This window comes from Delphinus delphis, chromosome 13, assembly GCF_949987515.2.
Source record: "Delphinus delphis chromosome 13, mDelDel1.2, whole genome shotgun sequence".
Taxonomy (NCBI): Eukaryota; Metazoa; Chordata; class Mammalia; order Artiodactyla; family Delphinidae; genus Delphinus; species Delphinus delphis.
Genome location: NC_082695.1, coordinates 50,073,330 through 50,096,996, shown reverse-complemented (window position 1 = coordinate 50,096,996; position 23,667 = coordinate 50,073,330). Strand labels below are relative to the sequence as shown.

Below are 23,667 nucleotides of genomic sequence, written 5' to 3'. Positions count from 1 at the left end.
TGAAATTTCCACATGCATCTTGTTTAGTAGAGACTATCTTTAGAAATGTAACCATCAGAAAGACCAAACACACCCAAAATACCTGCACACAGAATCAATATACTAATTCTACATGGTCTCTTCTTTCAATCTTGTTAGCTAGATGAAACCGCTAGAAACAGACTAACTGAGGGCAACAACAGCACTAAGTAACCAGACGTCAAGGCATCTGTTTTAGGACAAAACCTCTCCTAAAGACTGCATGTATTACTCTTTCTTAGGGACCCCCAAATTTTAAGAGTTGTCCCAGCCTCTATATCCACCTTTTTTTCTTGCTCTCGTAAACTCCTCAAACCTTGTGTGGTCTCTCCAATCTCTCTATTATTACCTGTCAGTGGGAGTGGAGAAAGGAGAGAAGGGGGAAGAACTGAGAAAAAATACCAACAAAAGCCCTCTTCTGAAGCTGCCACTATAACCCTACTTACTAAACGTGGCACCCTAGGGCTGCTGATTGGCAGCTGGAAGAAAAGGAAAATAGAAGAGGAAAAAGATGGCAAGGTAAAATAAAGGGGTTGAAAGAAGGAGAAACGAAGGAGACTTCACTAGGGAGCCCCATCAGCACTGGTCCCTCCTCCCTCCCAGGAGAAAAGGGGAAACAAACAGCTTCCATTGTCTTTCTTCATTAAATCCCATTTCAGCCCCTCCCACACCTCTTCACCATTACCAAGACTCCCTTTCACAGCACGTCTCCCTCTCCTCTCGCCAGTAACCTCACTGTCTATCCACCGGCGCCTGAGACCACAGCCCCATGTCCATGTCCACGTCACAGTCCACTTCCCGCTCACCCTGTGTCCACACCAAGATCCACACAGCCTGCCACCCTCTCTACAGTCCCCTCCCTCCAGGTCTGGGCTGGAGGTGAAGTCCAAAAGACTAGCTGCCTAGGCTACGGGAAGGAAAACTGTGGGAAGGTTCTTGGCATTCCAAATAATACTATCTGAAAATAATACCATTTTATTTATTATTATTATTTTCAGATAGTATTGATATAATAGCATTATATCAAATAGTCTTACTTTTGGACAGTATTTATCAGAACTCTGTTATAAATGGCGGCCACATTATAGATATCTCATTAGTACTATGCTTCAGGTACCTTGTAGGTGAGCAAGCCAAGACACTCATGTTTTCATGGGAAGGTGCATGCTGTATACCTGACCCACAGACTACTGGAGCAGGACTGTGAAGTCAGGAGTAGCTTGTGTACGGGTAAGGGGCATTCAGAAAAAGACTTTCTAATATTATTTAACTGAATCACATTAAGTCATATGTAATCCTTTTTCACAAATTAATCCTACTTATTATTATAGGAGAATTGGGAAACAAAACAGTCATGGTGACTGTAAAGCTGCTAGCTTACTGAAACAACAAAAAGAACAAAATCAAGTGAGACACAGAGATGATTAGGCAAATTCGCCATGTACCAACAGTACTGCTAGCCATGTGCATGGCTAGGGAGCAGACAGGAAGATGACGGAAAACTCCTGAGATGGCAGGGTCTGCAGAAGAGGAGTGATAAGCCAGATTTATTACTAGGATGACATTAAAGCATTAAATTCTGAGGTTGTATGGAAAGGAAGCAAGGCTATAGGAACACTGGAAATAAAGAAGACTAAAATGGAAATCATTCACAGCAGGATGGAAGAATCAGAGAGCAAAGCAAATTATTGGGACCCAGAAGAACAGATGACAAAAAGGAAAACAATTTCCTAAATCAAACAATTGAATTTAATCATTCAGAGAACATATAAATTCATAAATATTCTCTCAATGCAAAACAGAAAATATAGAGAAAATATGGGAAAATCTTCATAACTGCTCTCAAACAGGTAAACACACACACACTCCCCTCTACCTGAGAAAGCCATAAAGCACTCGAGAAGACCAGAGATGCTTTCAGCATTCTAGCTAAGCTTCTCCCAGGGAGGGACCACCTGTCCTTGTGGGGCTGGAGGTGAGGGATCCCTTTGGGGGTAGGGAGCACAGAGCTGAGGATAAGCACAGGCAGTACTATGAAGCAGTTTTCTTCCACCCTGTCCCAACTGAGTCTTTCATCCTCAGGGATGAAAATTAGCCAGTGTAAGGTTGTGCTACTTTAAAAGCAAACAAAACAAAGCAAAAACACCACACACAGATTTAACAACAGGATGTGGGTTAGGAAGAGAGGAAAAAGAAGAGTCTTAACTTTTTACTGAAATATAATATACATTCAAACAAGTTGACAACCATAAGTATACAGGTGAATGTGTTTCCACAAAGTGACTGCATCAAGGAGTCAGCACCCAGATAAAGAAACAGACCATTACCAACACCCCAGAGGCTTCCTTTCTGCCCCTTCCCAAGGTAACCACTCCTCTGGACCTCTAACACTACAGATGATTTTTACCTCTTTCTTTAAATGCTTATTTAAAAGAAATAATATAGAGCAGTGGTTCTCAAACTTTTTGACTCAAAACCCCTTTACACATTTAAAAATTGAGGATCCCAAAGTTCTTCTGTCTATGGGTTATAGCTATTAATATTTACATTATAAATTAAAACAAAATTTTAAAATGAAGAATACACAAACACATATTACAGTAGCTATCAAAGAGATGATTTATCACTTTCATATAGTAACCCACTAAGAATTTATTGCCTCTTATCTCCAAATATATCCTTCACTGCCTGCTCTGCGATAGCGTAACTGGCTCCTATAAGCATATCTCCTTTGCAGTCGGCAAGATGCATACATAAGCTTTGACAGTCGAGGGTGTTGGAGGGACACTGCCGGAGGAAGAAACCTCCCTTCCTGGTTCTAGCATGCCTCCATTTGTTTTCTTCTCCTTCCTATAGGGTGGCTGCTACTGGAGTGTGTGGAAGACACCCAAACGCATGAGTAGCACCCCATAGGCAGACTCTGAGTAAGTCTCCCAGGTACCCCAGCAGTTGGCTTCCCAGAGTTGGTTGCCTAAAGCCAGGAGCGGTGGTTGCTGTTTGGCAGTTCTGGCTCTGATTTCCTGCCCAAATGCGCTCTGAAGTGTATTTTATGCTTGTTACCCTGCCTTACCAGTCCCCATTCTGGAGGGTACTGTGAACCAGGTCTGGCCAGGGGTAACTAGCAAAGTTCTCTACCATCTACAGAAACTTCTCCAAAGAGGTCTGAATCCCAGCCTTATGGAGGGGGTCTCCCTTCCAAAGGTTTTCCTTCCTTAATAATTTTCCTTCCTTTACTACTATCTATACTCCCTTATAGTTAATCCCATTATAGTTAGTAATTATTTATATTAAAACGTCTCTGTTCAAATTATTGTGTGATTTCTGACTCCCACCTGGACCCTGACCCACACAGCCTCTCAAACTCCACTGCACACTAGTTGATTAAGAGCAGAAAGGGTAAATAATATCTTAGTAATATTATGAAAACTGTTTTGACCTTGCAGACTTCTTGAAAGGACCTCAAGGACCCCAGAAGTCTCAGAACCACACTTTGGGAGCTATCGATACAGAGCATCCTTTTATGTCTGAATTCTTTCATTCAACAGTGTGGTTATGTATCATCCATATTGTTGTATGCAATAGTTTATTTATACTGCCGCACAGTATTCCATTATATGAATACATAATCATAACATAATCATAACATATTTTTCCATTCACCATTGATGGACATTAGAGTACTTTCTAGTCTGGGCTACAATGAATAGTGCTGTGATAATATTCATGTGCATGTCTTTTGGTGACAACATGTATACATTTCTGTACTGTTGGGCAATAAAGGATATATAAGCTCAGCTTTAGTAAATACTGTGAAACAGGTTTCCAAAGAGGGTGTAATAATTTGCACTCTCACCATCAGTCTGTTAAGAGTTCCAGTTGTTCCACATACTCACCAACAGTTGGTATTATGTCATTTTTTTAATGACCTTTTTTTGGGGTGGTGGTGAAAAGTTCTATGAGTTTTAGTATGTGTATAGATTCATAAAACTATCACCAAAATCAGAAAACAGAACAGTTCCATCTCCCCAAAGAACTCCTTTGTGCTATCCTTTTACACTCACACCCTCCCCCTACACCTAACACTCCCAGCAACCGACATCTGTTCTCCATTACTATAGTTTTGTGTTTTCATAAATGTCATGAATGAGGTGTATACTCTTTCTTTCACCCAGGACAATATCTCTGAGATTCCTTTAAGTTGTTGTACCAGAAGTTTGTTATTTTTTATTGCTGAATAGTACTCCATTCTGATATATTAGTTTGTTTCTTCATTCACCTGTTCTTTCCAGTTTTTTTGGCCATTATGAATAGGGTTGCTAAAAATATTCATGTACAAATTTTCATGTGCTTTTATTTTCATTACTCTAGGAGGTGGGTCAAAAAATATCTTGCTGTGATTTATGTCAAAGAGTGTTTTTCCTATGTTCGCCCCTAACTTTATAGTGTCCGGTCTTACATTTAGGTCTTTAATCCATTTTGAGTTTATTTTTGTGTATGGTGTTAGGGAGTGTTCTAATTTCACTCTTTTACATGTAGCTGTCCAGTTTTCCCAGCACCATTTATTGAAGAGGCTGTCTTTTCTCCATTGTATATTCTTGCCTCCTTTGTCATAGATTAGGTGACCATAGGTGTGTGGGTTTATCTCTGGGCTCTCTATCCTGTTCCACTGATCTATATTTCTGTTTTTGTGCCAGCACCATACTGTATTGATTACTGTAGCTTTGTAGTATAGTCTGAAGTCAGAGAACCTGATTCTTCCAGCTCCGTTTTTCTTTCTCAAGATTGCTTTGGCTATTCGGGGTCTTTTGTGTTGAGATTAGGTTTGACATAAATACACTAGTATGTGCAAAATAGATAGCTAGTAGGAACCTGCTGTATAGCACAGGGAGCTCAGCTCAGTGCTATGTGATGGCCTAGCTGGGTGGGATGCTGGGGTGGGGGGAGGGAAGTCCAAGAGGGAGGGGATGTGTGTATGCGTATGGCTGATTCACTTTGCTATGCAGCAGAAATTAACACAACATTGTAAAGCAATTATACTCCAATAAAAAAAAAAACTTTTTGTGTAAACATGTTCTCATTTCTCTAGAGTAAATATTCAGTAATGGGCTAGCTGGATTACATGGTAAGTGTAACAATGTAAGTGTAACTTTTAAACTGCCAAACTTTTCCAGAGAGACTGTATTATTTTTGCATTCCCACCAGAAATATATGAGAGTTCCAATTGTTCTGCATCTTTGTCAGTACTTGATGCTGGCGGTATTTTTATTTTAGCCATTTAAATAGGTATAGAGCGGTATCTAATTATGGTTTTAACTGGCATTTCTCCAATGGTTGGTGTCTTTTCATGTGCTCATTTGCTATTCATACAGCATCCTGGGTGAAGTGTCAAATCTGCTGACAACTTTTTTATTGCATTCAATTTTTTTTTAACTGGGTTGAATTTTTTGTTTTTTTTAAAAGATGTTGGGGGTAGGAGTTTATTAATTAATTAATTAATTGTTGCTGTGTTGGGTCTTAGTTTCTGTGCGAGGGCTTTCTCTAGTTGTGGCAAGCGGGGGCCACTCTTCATCGCGGTGCGCGGGCCTCTCACTATCGCGGCCTCTCTTGTTGCGGAGCACAGGCTCCAGACGCGCAGGCTCAGTAGTTGTGGCTCATGGGCTCAGCTGCTCCGTGGCATGTGGGATCCTCCCAGACCAGGGCTCGAACCCGCGTCCCCTGCATTAGCAGGCAGATTCTCACCACTGCGCCACTAGGGAAGCCCCTGAATGTTTTAATTAAAAAAAATTGTTTTTATTTTTTAACATCTTCATTGGAGTAAGGGTTGATGTTTGAGAGTCCTTTGTGTATTCCAGACACAAGCCCTTTGTTGGATATCCAGTTTATAAATATTTCCTCCCAGTCTGTTGCTTGTCATTTGATTCTCTTAACAGTGTTAACAGAGTGAAAATTTTAAAATTTAATGAAGTCCAATTTTTTCCTTGATGAAATCATGCTTTTGATGTCATGTCTAAATACTCTCTGCCTAATGTAAGGTCCTGAATATTGGTCCTAAAAATTATAATATTTTAGGTTTTAGATTTAGATCTATGATCAAATTTGAGTTAATTTTCATATAATACATGAGATTCAGGTTGAGAATCATGTTTTTGCATATGAATTTCTAACTGTTCCAACACCATTTGTTGAAGAGAAAATCTTTTCTCTATTGAATGGCTTTTTACCTTTGTCAAAAATCAAACAGCCTAATCCCACTCCTGGGCATATATCTGGAGAAAACTCTAATTCAGAAAGATACATGCACCCCAATGTTCACAGCAGCACTATTTACAATAGCCAAGATATGAAAGCAACCTAAATGTCCACTGACAGCTGAATGGATAAAGAAGATGCGGTATATACATAAATACATACATATGTATGTATTTGTGTGTGTACATGTGTATTGTATATAATGGAATATTATTCAGCCATAAAAAAGAATGAAATAATGCCACATGCACCAACATGAATGGAACTAGAGATTATCATACTAAGTGAAATAAGTCAGAAAAACAAATACTACATGGTATCACTTATATGTGGAATCTAAAATATGATACAAATGAACTTATTTACAAAACAAAAACAGACTCACAGACATAGAAAACAAACTTATGGTTACCAAAGGGGAAAGGGCCTGGGAGAGGGGTATTATTAGGAGTTTGGGATTAGCAGATACAAACTACTATACAGAAAACAGGTAACAAGGTCCTACTGTACAGCACAGGGAACTATATTCAGTGTCTTATAATAAACCATAATGGAAGAGAATATGAATACATAAAAGTGAATCACTTTGCTGTACAACTGAAACTAACACAACATTGTAAATCAACTATACTTCAATTAAAAAAAATAGCCATATTTATATGGGTCTATTTCTGAGTTTTCTGTCCTGTTCCACTAATCTATATATCTATCTTTCTGCCAACACCACACTGTCTTGACTACTGCAGCTTTATAGAAAGTCTTTAAATTGGGTACTGTATTTACTCCAACTTTATTCATCTTTTTCAAAATTATTTTATCTATTCTATTTCCCTTGCCTTTTCAAATAAAAACTTAAATCCCTTGCTGGGATTGTGAATGGAATTTCACCAAACATCTATTGGGGAGAACTGACATCTTTTATGTTGAGTCTTCCAACATAGTTAGAAAGCAGAGGCTTTAGTTTCCTCCCTCTGCTGCATACTTCCCAAGACTGTCCTGTGTTCCAGGTCACGCTGTCGGAGACAGAAAAAGAAAAGCAATGGGAATTCTACCCATGCTCCGGACACCAGAGTTGTTCTAGTCAGAGACAATTCCCCTCAGATGTTTAGTTGCTTCCCTGGCCACTGCTCATGGCTGTGCTGCCTGGCAATACTGCCTAGGGGCTGAGATTGTGGGGCAGGTAAAAAAAATTTTTTTAAAGAGATGGGTTAGGGGAGAAATAAGGGTTTTACTCCACTCTCTAACCCTTAAGAGACCCTCTTCTTGTATCCCAGCCCAGAGAGGGCTTCTTCTGGGGCTCTCCTTCTGTACCCACAGCACAGGTGCAAGTTTTGGACTGGTACAATTTTAAACAGAAGTGGAAAGTAGACATCCTTTCCTTATTTCTGATCTCAGGGGTAAGATTCCAGTCTTGTACCATGAAGTGTGATAACATTAGAAGCATAACCCGTAAAAGAAACAACTGATAAATATGACTTCATTAAAATTAACTATTTGTGTGCCATTAAGCACATTCTGTGCCTAAAGTTACCATTAAGGAAATGTAACGCACAAGCCACAAACTGAGAAAATATTTGGAAATCATATGTCTGATAAATGATTTGTATCCAGAATACATAAAGAACTCTTACAACTCAGTAACAGGAAGACAAACAATCCAATTTAAAATGGGCAACATATTTGAAGAAACATTTCATCAAAGATATAAGAATGGCTGATAAGTACATGAAAAGATCCCCAATATCATTAATCATTAGAGAAACACAAATTAAAATCACAATGAAACACCAGTTCATACCTAGTAGAATGGCTATAGTAAAAAAAGAGTCAAAAAGAAGTGTTGGTGAGGATGTGGAGAAACTAGAACCCTCATACATTGCTGGTGGGAATGTAAATGGTGCAGCCACTCTGGAAAATCGTTTGGCAATTTCTTAAATAGTTAAAGTTATCATATGACCCAGCAATCAGGAATTTGCCCAAGAAAAACAAAACTATATATCCACACAAACACCTGTAACACAAATGTTCTTAGAAACATTATTCATAATAGCCAGAAAAGGGGAACAATTCAAATGTTCATCAACTGGTGACAGGAGAAATAAATGTGTTTTATCCATACAGCTGAATAACACTGGGCAATAAAAAGGAACAAAGGATACATGCTACAACACGGGAGTATCTCAGAAACATTATCCTCCGTCAAAGAACCCAGACGCAAAAGACTTCATATTATATGATTCCACTTATATGAAATATCCAGATAAGGCAAATCCATATACACAGAGTACATTGGTGATAACTTAATCCTAGGGCTGAGAGTGGGAATGGAGAGTGACTACAAATGCACACCACAGACCTTTTTGGGGTGATGGAAATTTTCTACAAGTGGTGATACTTGCATAACTCTGAAAATCTACTCAAAATCACTGAATTATTCACTTTAAATGGGTGCATTTTCTGGCTCCAGGAAAGATGGAGTAAGTGCACTCCACTCTGTTACTCCCAGTGGGTGGTACCATAACTCCTGGACAGAATACATGGAGCAGCTGTCTGAGGGGACACTGAAATGTAAATGGTAGCAGGTCAACTGGTGAAGGAGACTAGAATTTGAAGTTCCATCTAACCAGTGGTGAGTTTTCCATTTTTCCCCCTCTGGCATTAGTCAGGCTGCACTCAAAGGCAGTTCCACAACTGGAAGCATGCACTAGAAGCACAAAGAAGGAGTCCCAAGATAAGCTCTCTCCTTCTGGTCTGGGAAACTAGTAAGGGGTGACCAAAGGTCAGAGACAGATTTAATTCCACATCCACATTCCCAGCCTTATTTCCTTTCTCCCTCCTCTCCTACCCTAGCAAGTTTGAGAAGCACTAGATTGGAGTAATGAGTCTCTGGGAGGTGGGATGTCTGCAGAGATCAGAATTAGCTGAGCATCTTTATTTAGGTTTAATTTTGATCAAAGGACATGTACATGCTTAAAAAATAAGCTGTCAAAAGCTTGTTTAAAAAGGCTGTACAACAGAAACTAACACAGTATTGTGAAGCAATTCTACTCCAATAAAGATCTATTTTTAAAAAAGGCTGTTCCCTCACCTCTTTGCCACTTCTCCCTTCTCATAGAGCAGACATAATTCTAAGTACTACATCTGCATTTTTACTTCATTTTTCTCTAGTTGTAGATATAATGTATTGACTTCTTACTACAGAATATGAGGATTTATCTCACTCCTATCTCCCCCAACACATACACTTGCTAGTCTCTCAGTCTCCCAAAATTATATTATAAATTTGGATACATCACTCCTGAATGTATATTAGAGCTATGTAAAATGTTATTCATAGGGCTTCCCTGGTGGCGCAGTGGTTAAGAATCCTCCTGCCAATGCAGGGGGACATGGGTTCGAGCCCGGGTCCGGGAAGATCCCACATGCCATGTAGCAACTAAGCCCGTGTGCCACAACTACTGAGCCTGCGCTCTAGAGCCCGAGAGCCACAACTACTGAGCCTGTGTGCCACAACTACTGAAGCCTGCGCGCCTAGAGCCCGTGCTCCGCAACAAGAGAAGCCACTGCAATGAGAAGTCTGCACACCGCAATGAAGAGTAGCCCCCGCTCACTGCAACTAGAGAAAGCCGCGCACAGCAACGAAGACCCAACACAGCCAAAAATAAATAAATAAATAAAAAAAATTTAAAAAATGCTATTCATAGCTGAGTCATATATTATTAATAATTTTCCTCTTTCTGCACAACATTCCCCTCCACTTCACCATCGATTATCCCCCCACTCTTCCTTAGTTTTCTATGTACTTGTCACTAATTCAAACCCACACTCTCTACAAACTGTCTAAAAGTCTCTTAAGGTGTTCAGAAGCACCAACTATCAATATAGTATAGGAATCTTCTTAAAGCAATCTCTCCTGAGGTTTTCTGGGCTGCCTCCCTCCATGCCCGCACCACTGTCATCTGAGGCTCTCCCTTTGCCGTCTGGCCCCCAGCCCTGCCCAGGATTCTGTTCTCTCTCTGCACACTGGATTTCCTCTCTTCTATACAGCATGTCTTTCTCTTAGTTTACTCCTTTGTTTTGGCAGAGAGCACAGACTGAGAAAGGATGAGGGGAGATGGCACGTGTTTCAGACTACACCATCACTTCTATAGTGGGCTGATGCTATTAATGGGAGTGAGTTATATACCAGAGTAGATTGAAAATCCCATTTTTATAATTTTTAAACAATGAGTGAAAACACGAGTGGTTTCATTTATGTCCCTATATACGATATTAATTAAAAGATGTCCTGCATAATGAGTACTCATTTTATAAGCGAGTGAGAGGATTACTGAATAAATTCTAATGCATGAAATTCACTATGTGGTCTGAGAGTTAGCTCGAGTGCCTGCCTGAGTGACTCAGCAGTGTTTCAGGAAATAAAGACATTAATAAAATTGCTTAGGATAGTGTTCAACTCAGCAAGACTAGGCTTACCAGAGAATCAATCCACACAAATACCTAAAAATTCAGGAATACAGAACAACAGCATTCCCTTGATAATTATTATTTCTATGATTTTTCAACAGTTAAAGTCCCACTGTACTTATCCTAAACCTCTTAGGGAGTGAAATGGCATTAGAAGTTTTATAGGCATTATCCCACTTTATCCTTACAACAACCCTAAGACAGAGGTATTATTCTCCCAATTTTAAAGATGGGAAAACTGAGGCTTACAGAAATGAAGTAGCTTGATTCCAAATCAAGGTGAATATGCACAAATAACCTATCCCTCATCTCCATGTCCCTTTGAGTATGATTTTCAGAGTATTCTTTGTCACCCACCAAATTTACCTGACACTACCATTTATCAACGACAAGTTAAAACACTGTCTGGCAGTGTTTGGCAATGTTACATAATTTCTCCTCCATGTACTCTCATTCAGGCAAGATCAATGAAGATCTAACCATAAAAGTGATGGCCAAGCACAGTGACTAAGATTACATGTTTTATCATTGACACATTTCACTTGAGTCACTTCTTGATCATACTTTTGCATAAATTATTTAATCTCCCTAAACTGAGTTTACCAATCTGTAAACTGGGTATACTACTACCATTTTGCTCAACTGTTTAAATAGGATAATGTGTATAGTCCTGGGTACATAATAAACACTCAATAAGTGGTATTATTACTTTTTAAGCATATGAGACTAATTATATAGGATGGAATTGACAAATTAGGTGCTTTGAATTTGTATTAATCTCTTTCCCTAAGATTACACATTACAAAGAGAACTCTTTGTTAATTCTATTGAACTCTTCTTGACACTGGAACAATGTTATTCTTTCCTCCAGCTGCCTTCAGAAATGTGCCCCTGGAGACCCTACAAGGCAGTAAAGGTTCTCACACAGGGTGATCTGGACACTCCAGCTATACTACCAGTTAACCCTACAGCTCAGAACAACCAAGGCTTTTCTGGATTCAGATAAGGGGGTGAAAAAGCTGCTCTCTAGGGGCTGTCCCACACTACTCCTTCCGCCTCTGGGAATCGGTCTGAAAACCACCTGCTGGCCAGTTTCATCCATCTCAATGTAGGGATATTTAAATATAGGCTGATAGTTCTCATTTCACATTTCATTGTGAATACACTTCAAAAGCCAGACAGTGGTGAGTGAAAAAGAGTGAGGATGGAAAAGCATGCCTGGAGTAAGCTTCTCCTGAGAACTACACTGGGACCAGGAGCTCATTCTCCCTGAACAGAGGCCTTCTCTACATCCTAGGACAGTGAGTATTCAAAGCACTACAGAGCCTCCCAGCAGCTCTTATTACTGTCCAGATTGTACAGATAAGGATCTTGAGGTACGGAAAGGTGAAGTAACTTGTCCAAAGCCACACAGCCAATAATGGCAGATCCAGACTTTGCCAGCATCAAGACATTAATGAGAAATTCACCTAGATACAATTCAAAAGAGGAGAAAAAATAAGAGTATACATTAAGAAGCTCTAGTATATGCACACGAGCAGTTCCAGAAGAACAGACCAGAGGGAATGGTGACACAGCAAAATCTGAGATTACAACTAGAAATGTTCTAGAAGTGAAGAACATGAATGCTCAGATCAAAAGTACACTATGTACACTGAGCATGTAGATGAATTCACACCTTGACAGACATTACAATGTGCCCAGATCTCACCACTAAAGGAATAAAAATAAAATGTGAAGTTTCCAAACCAAGAGAGAGAAAAACATGAATACTAAAAATGTTATCAATTAGCAATGCAGGAAAGGAAGAAAAAAAATGATGGTAAACAAAAAACAAGATTTATTTAGATGGAACTTTATAAAGCTGTCATTTTCATAGGTCAAAAATGAGTATCAATTTCATATGGTTCAACCTAAAAGAAATAAGTCTAAATATATCAATAGTCACAATAAATATACATGCATCAAACTCAACTATTAAAAACAAAGATTATATGATTTAAAAATATAAAATTCAGCCATTTAGAGATATACCTAAAACAAAAATCATACAGATGCCTCAAAGTAAAAAAACAGAAAAAGAAAAAAGACATACCAGGAAAACGTTAGACTAAAAGTGATGTAACAATATCAAAATCAGGAGGAAGAAAGTCAATAAAGATATGCGAACACTGAGTTTAAAAAACACACGTGCACGCGTGCGTGCACACACACACACACACACACACACACAGTAAATTGTCTTAAATGCATCCAACGATTCAGCCTTGAAAAATAAACTAACAGAATGAGTTAGGGAAATTGTCAAATCCACGATCATAGTGGGAGTTCTTTTTTTATACAACTTAATCAGAATCTAATAGAGTATGCACACTAAAACAGAAAAAAACAAAAGTAACAGGCAACCAGACCATGTTATTTTCAACTGCAGAGGAAACATTTAAAAAACCCTGCACACTTTCTAGATCACAAAGGTTTCAACACATTTCAAAAAGATAATCTTTACTGATCATTAATCTAGGAATCAATAACAAAAATGAGAAAATCAAAAGGCAAAAAGAAATGTACATAGAAATTTTAAAATTTACTTCTAAGTCATCCTGGGTTGAATAGAAATCAAATGGAAATTACAAACTACTTGTAAATGAATTAGGATGAAAGTACTACATATAAAACTAGCAGGGTACACTGACATGATTCACAGATGTAAATTTAGAGTCTTTAGTGAATTCATTAGAAAACAAAAATATTTTAAATTAACAGGTTAAGCATTTAACTAAGCAAGTGAGAAAACAGATTAAACACAAAATAGAAGAAAGATAATTACATAGAAAACAAGTTTTAAAAAACTGAATAAACAAAAGGAAAAGCTACTCCTCTTTTAAAACTTAAAAACTACAAACCACTAGCAAGACTGCCTAAGGAAAAAAGAGAAAAGAAACAAACAGTATTAGAAATGAGAATAGACACATAATTACAGATCTAGTGAAAATGTTTTAAAAGCATTAGGTACTGAAGATAATGCTATGAACAAATAACAAAAAACCCAAGCCTTCCAAGTCATCGTGAATTACCCAAATTCTAATTGCGATTTGGCTAACTAAAGCTCATAATCTCTAAACCTTTCCACTGTGCTCTCTGGATTTCATGGTTACTGTCATTAGCAAAGTTCCCGAATATTCACAATCTATTCTCTGAATATTCCCTTCATATTCTACACTAATTAAAATATCACCAAGAATACTGCCTTCTGAGTGGTCTTTCAAGAGAAGGCTAGCTTTTCTTCAACATCCCTTGCACCACTGAGTCTGGAAGTGGGGGCAAGTATCTCCCTTGTTCCTCATCGCTATTTTAAGACTTATGTTTCTCCCTCTTCCCTAAGAAGCCTCAGGTCCTTTAAAGAAGGTGCTATCAGAAGTTGCCAACCCATCCTTGGTACAGTCACCTGTCACCTTCCCTACCAATTCCATCACTAGTCTTGTCATCACATTATCAGTCATTTTAGTTTCCATGCAGTCGATTTATCAACACTTGGCCTCTCAGATCTTTGCTCTGCTCTGCTCTCCTCCAGCATATCTCATCCACTTACTTTCATGCTATACCCTTAGACCACATCATTACTGATAATCTCCATTTTAAGCATCCCAATCTCTGGTCACCATTGCTCCTTCCACCTCCCATCCCCACTCCCTCCCCCCTGACATCCTGGCTTGTTCCCACTCAGTTACTCCAATAATCCCAGATCCTTAGCTTTCTTCATTGGGATCTCAAATCCAGACCCTTCCATCCTTTTACTTTCTGTGACCCTCTGCTTGTTTTCCAGGACTCTTTATTATAATCACTGTCTTGTATCTCCCTATTCTATCTCACTCGCTTGGCAATATCCCAATAGCTAAATCCAACTTTCTGCTGATTCTGCATCTGCACTAGGGCTGCTGAATATGGCTAAAGAAAACGTATGAGCATGCTGAACGGTCTCATTTTCAACTTACAAACCAAACCTCAAGGAGGCTCTCAGCGCTATCCAGTGTTCCCACTACATGTCCTAGTTAACCCCTGCAAACTGTTCCACATCTCCTGAGATTCCCAATACCTTTCTTACCCTCCTCACTCACAGGTGTTAACCTTGTTTCTAATTTCACTGAAAAAAGCCATCAGATGAGGATTTCCATACTCCCATCAACACACTGACCATCCTGTAGACATCTGTGATCATAAACATTGTGCCTTTTCCCCATTATACAATGTCTGCATTATCCCTGTTCCTGTCTGAAGCCAACTACATTCCTTCTCACCTGCTCAAGTTGAATGCTCTTGCTATAACACTCCCCTCTCAAATTTTCCCTCAATGGGATCATTTCTATCAACACACAACCATACTGTACTATATGCCATATTACAGAAGAAAAAGAAAATGTCTCCCCTGATTGCACAATCTCCCCAGCTAACTGCCCCATTTCTCTTTTTCCAACAATTACACCTCAAAAGCACTGCTATACTTGCTGTCTCCACTGCTTCCCTCCCACTTTGTTTCTCCCACTCTTTTTTCAAGTTGATTTTATGGGAAGCATAACAGAGTGCAAAAAACATAAATTTAGAGCAAATGAGATATCACAAGCAAATGCTCATGTAATCATGACTCAGGTGAAGAAATAGAACACGGCCAGCACCTCATTAAGTCCCTCTTGCTCCCAATCTCTTTTCTTTCTTGTCAAAAGCACTATTTAGTTTCTCAGTATATACCTTTTGGATTCAGCAGATGCCTCTAGATAAAAAGTAGCCTCCAAATTCTATGCTCATTTCTCTGGGTTTCCATCTTCTCCCAGATGTTGGCTCTGTAATTTTTCACTACCTTCTAAGCTGTGCTTTCTAACCTCTGGATGTTTTCAAGAGGATGATTTTTCTAACTCTCTAGATGTTCTCATCTGGAGAGTTGGTCCAGATCACCAAGGCCACCATTACAGAAATGGAAAGTCTCCCCATTCTTTTAAGCCGCGGTTTCATTGCCTATCACTCCACAGAAACAATCCTGTCCAACAGCCTCTCCACAAACTGAAACCGTCGGTCAGTCTAGAGATCTCAACTTAGCCTCTCAGCAGCATTTAACACAGCTGGCCACTTCCCCCTTGAAACATTACCTCACCTCTCCTCAGCCTCTTGCTAGATCTTCCTCCTGTTCTCAATCTTCGAAGGCTGGAACATTAGCTCCCTAACCCCTTTTTCACCTCATCCACTTCAGTGGCTGTCAACCAGTCCCGTGACTTTAAATTCTCTTATCCCTTAATGACTCCAGCTTCAACCCCTCCCCTGAACTCCAGGATTTTATAAATATGTGCTAACAATTCTTGATTTCTATTCCCATATTTCTACTCTCCTTTCCATCTTGGCAAGTATCACTTTAATTCAGATAGCTAATCAGGCCTAAATTCTTAACTTTTCCTTTTTTCTTTTACTCCACATCCAACCTGTCAGCATTCTGAGAGCTTCCATCTTAAACATACAATCAGAATTTGAAAACTTCACCTGTGCCAGCCTCTTCCATGCCACTATGATATCTCACTCATGCCACTACTATCCTCTGCATGAATATGCAGAGCAATGTAATCTCTCATCCACTGCAGCTTGAAAATGTAAACTGGTGAAACCACAGTGGGAGCAATTTTAAAAAACATCAAATGAAATTAAAAAGTGCATTCCTCTCAACACGATTATTTCGCATCTCCGTGCAACTGACCATAACACATGGTAACAAATACATTTTAAGTCACCCTAAAACATACATTCTGAAACCATGATTAATGAAAAAAACTTTTATTACATGAGATACACTCCGATATCTTCTATTTCACTAATTAAAATGCTAACAGGTATTCACATTGTGTATGAAATACCATAAAAAAAAAACTTCAGGCCTAAGGTCTTCTAAATTGATCTCATGATCCATTAATGACTAAGGGGTCATGACCTACAATTTGGAAAGCACTGTTCCACAGAAAACTGTTGCATCTGTACAAGAGAATACATGCTTGTTTAAACAGGATATTTATAGACATTCTGTAACTGTAAAGTATATACATCTAACCAAAAGCAAAATAGATAAATTATGGTGTATATTCCCACAATGGACTTCTACAAAGCAGTTAAAATGAATGACCTAGTACTACATGTAATGATATGGCCAAATTTCAAAATCAATGCTTGAACAATTTTAAAGTTGCAGAAGAATATGTGCATATGCTATGCTAGAATTTGTTGTTAAAAATATGAAACTATATATTATTTAGGTAGATAGATAATAGATAGATAGATAGATAAACATGCAGAGTAATGATAAATGCAAAAAATCAGACCTATGGTTAGAGAGGAATGGAATACAACTGGGGAGGGGTACACAAATGGTTTCAACAGTAGCTGTAAAGCTTTATTTTAAAAACAAAATATGAAGAGAATACGGCAACTTGTTAAAATTCAATAAAGTTAGTGTTTGATACAAAACTTTGTTATCTCCTATAGCTTTCTGAATGTTTAGACTATTTCATTCAAAAAAATTAATAGCTAAAATAAGGAAAGAGAAAGCTACGTTTTCCAAAGAATAAAATTTCTGAGAGATCACTAGTGAAAGATGGAAAATGCAAAAGAGGGCTTCCCTGGTGGCGCAGTAGTTAAGAATCCGCCTGCCAATGCAGGGGACATGGGTTCGATCCCCGGTCTGGGAAGATCCCACATGCCGCAGAGCAACTAAGCCCATGCGCCACAACTACGGAGCCTGCGCTCTAGAGCCCGCGAGCCACAACTACTGAGCCCGCGCGCTTAGAGCCCATGCTCCGCAACAAGAGAAGCCACCGCAATGAGAAGGCCGCGCACCACGATGAAGAGTAGCCCCCGCTAGCCACAACTAAAGAAAGCCCACCCACAGCAACCGAAGCAGCCAAAAAAAAACCACAAAAGAAAAAATACTTCAAGATAAATATTTTAAGGCATATTTTTAAACTGCTAATTATCACGTGTGTCTTTGAGGCAACAGATAAAACAAAAAATCAGGGAACTCACTAAACTTGTATAACAAATTTACATTTCATGAAGCAGGTAGAAATCATACTATAAGAGGATAAATACAGATACAAAGAGTAAAATTTATGTTAGAATATTGTTTTCAAAATTGTATTTAACGGAAACAAAATACATATTAGCCTTAGAACTACCAATTACTATTTATAGAATTATAACAACGTTACTGAAAACACCTAAAAGATTATAAAACCGTTAAGTCTTAAAAATTATAAGCAGAGCAACTCCCAGAAGTTTATCCAAATCATCTAGAGAAGCTTATCTAACATGAGAAAATAAGCAGAATTCTACTAAATACATGATTTTAATCTGTTTCCAGAATTTCATCTAACATTAAAAGTAATAGTTAAGAAAATGAGAAAAAAATAACCTTTAGCAATTAGGCAGAGAAAGAAGGGAATTAAATGTCAGAAGACCTGGATTCAAACCTGATTCAATTGTTCTGGGCTACAGCAATCTCTCTGAGCCACTTAACAGCAGCCTGCCTCATGGGACTGATAATTTTGTAAACCAAAGTTAAAATTACTTTAAAAACTAGAAAGATTAAAATGTTACATACTAAACATCTCACAAATATTTCTGTGAATAAAAAAGTTAAGTTGCAGGGTTTTGTGTCTGTATCTTTAATTCAGAAAACAACAGCAACGACTTAGTAATTAAAAATTTAACAAATAAAAAATTCAAAAGAATAGCTGAAAGGTAGCCTAGCATTTCTCCCTGGAAGTAGAACAGAAACATGAGAAAAGATAAAAATAAAAGGGACTAAGAGAATCAATGCAAGCAGTCCAATGCCTGGCTAATAGGAGTTTCAATGATAGAAAACAGACTGATGGGACATATAATAGGCCTGTCTAATAGGTCACAACTTACTTGACTTCAAGGATATTGGTACAAAACGCCTTTAACCTACCAATCTACAGGGAAGAGAGGAAACAGAAGAACACAATCAATGGCACCAGCAATCAGCAAAATGCAGAGTCAGGAAAGATATAAGACGCTCTACCTCGTATTCAAATAATAAACTGTAAGGGAAAAAAGAAGACGGAACCTACAGACTAAGAGACACTTGAGATAGATACCTACCTGTTGCAATGTGTGCACCTTATCTGCATCCCGATACAAACACTCTTAAAAAAGGAAAATATATGACATAACTAGGGAAATTTAACTGGATATTTCATGTTATCAAGGAATCACTGTTAAGACTTTTTTTAGGTATGAAAAATGGTATCATGATTTTTCCCTTTCCTTTTTTTTTGTTCTATGAGTCCTATCTTTCAGAGACAAATATTGTAATATTTGCAAATGGTTAGGTCTTTGCCTGAGGTTGGGAAACCTGCTTCTAATCTCACTCACCTGGTTGATCCCCAAAATCCACAAACCATGTGGGCTTCTCCACAGGGCCATTCCTGTCATGTCAGCTGGCTTACCCCGGGGTCAATGATCCAAGTGAGAATAAAAGACCAAATTGGAAACCACAGTGTATTTTATAACCCAGTCCTGAAAATGACACTCCATCACTTGTACTGCTGGCCATACAGACCAACCCTAGCACAACACAGGAAGAGACCACACAGAAGTGTAAATACCAGGAGAAGGAGATTGTTGCAGGACATCTTAGAGGGTATAAAAGAGAACTTTTAGGAACTGTTGAAGCAAGGTGATGCATACATTAGGGTTCAGACTATTATCTCTATTTTTGTATATATTTGAAAATTTCCATAATAAAAAGTTTTTCAAAACTTTTTTAAAAAAAGGATAAAAGCACAGAAATGGAACAAGAAGGCAAAAAATGGCTATTCAGTGGTAGTAGTGACTTTGTGCCACCCCATGAAGCAGCCCTATCCCAGAGACCCAATGGCTGGCCAGAAGGACTGCGTATTAGCAGCTGGACTAGCAATCCAGCACAAAGCAGGATTTTTTCAAGTCTGAGAAGTCCTCATCAAGCCCAAAATTTGGTGCACAAGCACACGTATCACACCATTTAAACACTGATCTTTATATCATGAAGTTGTTCACTGTGCAAAAACTAGTGTTTATAATATATTTAATATACTTATAAGCTACTCATTAGTAAAAGTATCTTCAAGAACCATGTAAAAGATTTTAAAAAATAAACAATAAAATGTGTTGAGAGTGGTGATGTATTTAGCGGAATTATTAAAAGCGCAAAAACAACTCTACTATAAACAATAATAGTTAAGGTTCTTTTTAATGGAGACATCACTGAATTTAACTGAGACTTCCCTGAGGAGTCTAGCTTTCTTCAATAATTCTTAAATTACTCAGGAAAGTACACAGTTTGTGAAAATCTAAGTTTACAATGAAGCTTCTCTTGACTGATGTCCACTTAACCAATTTGCTGGATGAATACTCTATACCCCCTCAGTTTAATTTTTACATGCACAATATTCAATGGTTACCTTATTATGACTTATTCACAGCTGTGCCATGTAATAAACTATGATTACCTTTGCCTTCTCTGAACGACTTTAAAAAATTTTCCCTGGATTTAATGATTGTTTAATTTTTTTCTTGCGATGGTTTTCTATGTACTTATTACTAATTCAATCCCAAATTCTCCATCAATTGTCTAAATCCCTCCAAGACATCCAGCCTTATCAGGTATGACTTCAACATCTCCTTGAAGTCTCTCCTGGTGAGCATTTTCTGAGCTGCTCCCACCTGGGCTGGCTGCCTCTCTGCCTGCACAACTCTCACCTGTGGCTGTCCTTACACCATCTTCCAGAGATTCCCACCATCTCTCGCACATCAGATCTCCCGTCTTCTACATCCTGTGTCAACCTTTTCCTTGATTTAAGTCCTCTTTTGGTGGAGCACAAGCCAGTAACTTCCCAAGAAAAGATATGTGGTGGCAGTTCAATGTTTTGAGACCTTGCATTCCCAAAATGTCCTTATTTAACCTGTGCACTTTATTGTTAATTTGGATGCATACAGAATTCTAGGTTGGAAGTTATTTTCCTTTAGAATTTTGCTCCTTTGTTTCCAGAGTTGCTGCTGAGAAGTTTGAAGATATTCTGATAAATAATCCTTTGACTGTGATCTGCTCTCTTCTCAAGAGAAACTTATAAGAGGTCTTTTTCAGGGAATGATTGCCAGTGTTCTGAAAGTCACAATGCCTTGGGGGTGCAGTCTGTTTTCATCTATTGTCCTGAAAACTTAATGGTCTTTCAATCCAAAACCTGTACAGTCCAGTTCTGGAAAATCTGGTGGATAAATTTTCTCCTTCCCTCCTGCCTATCCCTCTCCTCACCTTTTTTGTTGTTCTCTTTGAGACTCCTATTAATCAAATATTGGTCCTCATTGATGGTCAATTCAATTTCATAAGCTTTTACTATTGTCCATCTCTTTGATCTATTTTTATGGAAGATTTCCTCCCAACCTGCTATTGAGTTTTGTTTTGTTTTAATTCCCAAAAGCTCTTTTTGGTTCTCTCAGTCTTTTTTTTTTTTTTTTTTGCGGTACGTGGGCCTCTCACTGCTGTGGCCTCTCCCGTTGCGGAGCACAGGCTCTGGACGCGCAGGCTCAGCGGCCATGGCTCACAGGCCCAGGCGCTCCGCGGCATGTGGGATCTTCCCGGACCGGGGCACGAACCCGTGTCCCCTGCATCGGCAGGCAGACTCTCAACCACTGTGCCACCAGGGAAGCCCTCTCAGTCTATCTTTTGAATGGTATCCTATTCTTGTTTTATGGTTGTAATATGTTTTCTTATTTCATTGGGATTACTAATTATTTCTTTTTAAGTTTTCTTCCCCCTGAATAGTCAGGCTTTGCTTCCTCCAAGTTGCTTAAAGTTTTGAATTATACTTTACATGTTTGAGGGTTTCCTGTGATGTCTAGTATTCCTTGGTCATCTACTACTAAAAATGGAAGGCCAAAAAACTGAATATAAGCTCTGAATATTTAAGTGAGGCTTACTGACTATGAGTATACTCCACTGGAGTGATCAGGCTATGCTATTAAGTTGGAGAATCTCTGATGTCAGTGTTTGCAGTTGTTTTGCTTTTCTCTAGGGCTAGTCCAATTCTGCTGATAAAGATCTTCCAATCTCCTGCCTGGAGGGATAAAGCCTGGCTGCTGGCATTAATGGGAGCCCCAGAAAGCAAGGTGGCTAGGGGGTCTCAACAGCTAGAATGTATATGTTCACTTGATCTACCTTTCTCTGTACAGTTCCCTTGCTTTTAACTGGGCCTGTTGTCCTCTAGTCCAGATACCTTGTATTACCTTCTTCGTATGGCACAACTGGGCCTTATATTGCTGGTAGGAGTGTAAGTTGCTACAACCATCTTGGAAAAATGTTTGGCAGCACGTGCTAAAGCTACTTAAGTGTATACCCTATTTCTTTCCCCAATACGTACACCAAATAGAAATGAAAGCTTAAGTCTTCCTAAAATGTGCACAGAAATGTCACCATAGCCTTTATTCACAATAGTCAATAAGTGGAAACAACACAAATATCTATCAACATGTAAATAAACTATGGTATATTCACATAACAAACCACAACACTGCAATGGACAAGAATAAGTTTCTGACACATGCAACAATATGGATCTCAGAGACACCAAAGAATATAAACAGTATGGGTCCATTTATAAACAGTTCAAAGAAAGACAAAGCTAATCTATGTTTAGAGATCAAAACAATGGCTGCCCCTGGGGGTGGGAGTACTGACTGGAATGGAACACAAGAGATCTTTCAGGGGTGATGGAAATGTTCTGTAAGTTGATTTGGATGATGGTTAGACAGGTACATACATATGTAAAAATTCAGTAATCTGTATGCTTATGACTGTATACTTCACCGTTTTAAGTTACACACAACTTAAAAGAATCTTGTAAAAAATTAATTATATACACCAAGGGGGGAAAGTGGCGGGGGTGGGTGGGTGGGATGAACTGGGAGATTGCGACTGACATGTATACACTAATATGTATAAAACAGATAACTAATAAGAACCTGCTGTATAAAAAAAATAAAATGGAATTCAAATTAAAAAATTAACTATATAAATGTTTTGTTAATGAAGTTTAAAATCCCTACTAATCTATCAAGATAAACAATTATCTTCCAAAGCCTGAAATATATAGTCCCAATGATCACTAGAACTTGAGGTATTATTTTATCAGCATTTAATTATTTAAGTGGGGGGGTAAGTAGTAACTTAGTGATGTAACAATCACTTTAAGAAGAGTCAACACTAAAGTGCAATTTATTGGGAATTCATAACATACTTTTCATTCATATTAAATACTATTAGGACCACACTAGGTACTTACCCTTCTAACCTAACATCTGGTAAAGATCTGTTGAGTGCAATCATCTCACTTGCCATTAAATTGAACTGATTGATTTTAAACATCTCTTTCATCTTTTCTTGATCCTCTTTAGGAATGACGACTGGTTTCCCCATTTCTCCAGGACCTTCATGAGGCTTTTGTACTGGCTCTAGAACTAAGAATAAGGAGGAAACTTAACTAACATTAATTGTATAACAATTGATTCATGTTTCTGTTTAATAACATTTGAGTTTAAACTATGTCCTCAACAACCAGAGCCATTTCTGAGCCCATCCTCTCCCAGTCTGAGACACGGCCTAGGGGCCGCCTTTTCCTCCGCTTCCACACCTCGTCCTGACTCAAGACCTCCTCACTTTGCACCACTCGCCTGAATCACTTCATGGCCTTGGCACTCCCATCTCGGATATCGTTACCACATTAATCTCCCTAAGGCATAGCCTTCATTGTGTTATTCTCATGGTCTCCTAGAGGCCAATCTCTTTAATAGGAAATTTAATCTAACTTCCCAAACCCACCACTTGCTGGGGTCTCCACCTCCCACCCC

The 23,667-nt window shown here is 38.6% G+C and overlaps 1 protein-coding gene across 2 annotated transcripts in view; it reads right to left on the bottom strand.

Moving 5' to 3' along the window:
• Positions 1 to 23,667, bottom strand: part of GALNT1 (polypeptide N-acetylgalactosaminyltransferase 1) — a 127,935-nt gene that overhangs the window by 36,720 nt on the left and 67,548 nt on the right. For both annotated transcript variants that reach the window (XM_060028903.1, XM_060028904.1), the window contains one exon: positions 23,103 to 23,277. In XM_060028903.1, coding sequence (XP_059884886.1) covers positions 23,103 to 23,277 — 175 coding nt within the window. The remainder of the gene's footprint in view (positions 1 to 23,102; positions 23,278 to 23,667) is intronic.